Genomic DNA, 2,210 nt, shown 5'->3' on the forward strand with positions numbered 1-2,210 from the left:
CCAGAGGAGACCCTTAACCAATGCCCACATACTGTTGAGGGTGTGGAGATGAAGGGGCCCCTCCGGGAGCCCTGCTCCCTCACCCTGGCCCAGAGGAACGGGCAGTATGAGTAAGTAACCACCTGATCCCACAGAGGAGGGGAGTCTGCCATTAACCCCAGCCCCAATGCGCGACCTCACAGCCATCCTTCTCCCACCAAGGCCACGCGGACAACAGGTTCAGGTCCAGGTGTGAAGCGCCAGTGCTCAGTAACAACGAGACTGCCCTGAATTTTAATGCCACCGGCTTGCCCGAGGCAGTGTTGCTCAATGGGGAGACTCAACCAGCAGGGAAGCAGGAAGCCTGGGTTCTTAGGAGCCTGCCCCTGCAATTGACATGTGTTATATAACCTTGGAGGAGCTCTGGTAGCGTAGTGCCTAAGGCACTTGACTGCTTACCAGAAGGCTGGCGGTTCAAACCCACTAGCTACTCCTCGGAAGGAAGGTTGAGCAATCTACTTCTATAGTGATACTGCCTCGGAAACCCAAGGAGGGGTCGCTATGAGTCGGGGGCGACTCGATGGCACATAATAACAACAACAACATATAACCTTGGCCAAGTCAATAAAGCTTGCTTAGTTTTCTCATCAGTTAAATAAATACATGAACTGCCTTACCTTATTGCCTTTGGAGTTATAACTGGGGGAATAGTAAATGAGAAAGTGTTTTTGCAAAAACTGAAAATTCTATAGAAATGCGTCATAGTAAAAGTTACAGACCTGCCTTCTCTTAACTCCATTCAACTGGTTCCTCTAGTGTCCCCAGTCCCCATTCCACAAAATTCAAAGATTTCAACTTGCTCTAAGGCATGCATAGTCGTTAATTCAGTTACGGTACAGTTGAGGCCTCACACTTTGATTTGACTGTGTGAGAAAAGGTAGTGAAATCTGTGCAAGTGTAAATGTCATTTGACATTTTATCAGTGTGTGTCACCTTCCACTTTGCCCATAGGAGCTACGTAAATACTGTTGAGGGATTGATCAAAAGATTATTTTGATAAGCTATCACTATAACTGCTAATCTCACTCACTCCCTTGCCATTGATACCTTATCTCAAAAATATCCATAGTGACCATGACATATCATAGGCCCCTATCCTTGTGTGCCCAAGTCACGTCCCTTGGGTGTCCACTGGTTTCTTGGCTTCAGACTTCTTCTGAGTTTAAGTGTTGACCCCTTAAATCCTGCCATCTTCCAATATTTGGTTCTGCCTAAAAACAATTTCTCTCAGCTGACTGTTTCATATTCTCCAGACTCTATCTGGCTTGTCTAACTTACGCAGACCTAGCCTGCCCTCTTCTGAGACTGTTGGGACCACTTTTAACAACATCATTTGGTTCTGTGAATAGCTCTTCCTTAGGTTCTGCTTGGTCAGTTCTGTTGATGTGGGAAATTCATGTTATTTTCCCAGTTTCCTCAGATCCTGGAAGACCAGTGTAATAAAAGCCAATGCAAGAGAAAAGTGAATAGAAACCTGGAACACTGCCTCTTTGAAAGGCTAAGGATGAGGTGGAGAGAACAATGGATTTAGAATCCACACACCTGTGTTGAAGTCTCAGTCTGCCACCTTTTTTGTGTGTGTGATTTGAGTAAAAGTTTACAGAGCAAATTCATTTTCCATACAACAGTTCATACACATTTTGTTTCATGAAACTGATTGCAATCCCCATAATGTAACAGCTCTCTTCCCACGTCTTCCCTGTGGTTACCTTGTCCATGTGTCCTTCTTTCCTATGCGTTCCTGCCCTCTGAGCTATCTCCCTGTGCAGATGCTGCCCTTGTGATCTCCTGTGGTTGATTGTTCTAAGGAGTGTGCCTACCTGGTATAATTGTTCATTTTGGGGGCTTGTCTGTTGTTTGGCTGGAAGCTGTGGGAATGAGTTCCATTCCAAGCCTGAAGCGTGACTAGGGGCCATAGTCTCAGGGGTTTTAGCAGTCTCTATCAGACCAGTAAGCCTGGTCTTTTTTATGATTTTGAATTTGATTTTACTTTTTTTTCCTACTCTATCCAGGATTTCCAAATTTGATCCCTTTCCAAGTGGTTGGCATTGGTAGCTGGGTACCACCTAGTTCTGATCTCAGGGTCATAGAGGCTGAGGTTCGCATGGTCCCCTAGTGCCTTGGACTAATCCTTTCTATGTGTCTTTGATTTTCTTCCTTTTTCTTTGCTC

General features: G+C 45.3%; 1 protein-coding gene across 1 annotated transcript in view; it reads left to right on the plus strand.

The window, feature by feature from the left end:
* The window catches only part of OCRL (OCRL inositol polyphosphate-5-phosphatase), a 66,814-nt gene that overhangs the window by 296 nt on the left and 64,308 nt on the right, over positions 1-2,210 (plus strand). Inside the window, exon 2 of the mRNA XM_007949751.1 lies at positions 33-110. Coding sequence (XP_007947942.1) covers positions 33-110 — 78 coding nt within the window. The remainder of the gene's footprint in view (positions 1-32; positions 111-2,210) is intronic.

This window comes from Orycteropus afer, unplaced genomic scaffold (assembly GCF_000298275.1).
Source record: "Orycteropus afer afer isolate SDZICR_OR568_19922 unplaced genomic scaffold, OryAfe1.0 scaffold00253, whole genome shotgun sequence".
NCBI lineage: Eukaryota > Metazoa > Chordata > Mammalia > Tubulidentata > Orycteropodidae > Orycteropus > Orycteropus afer.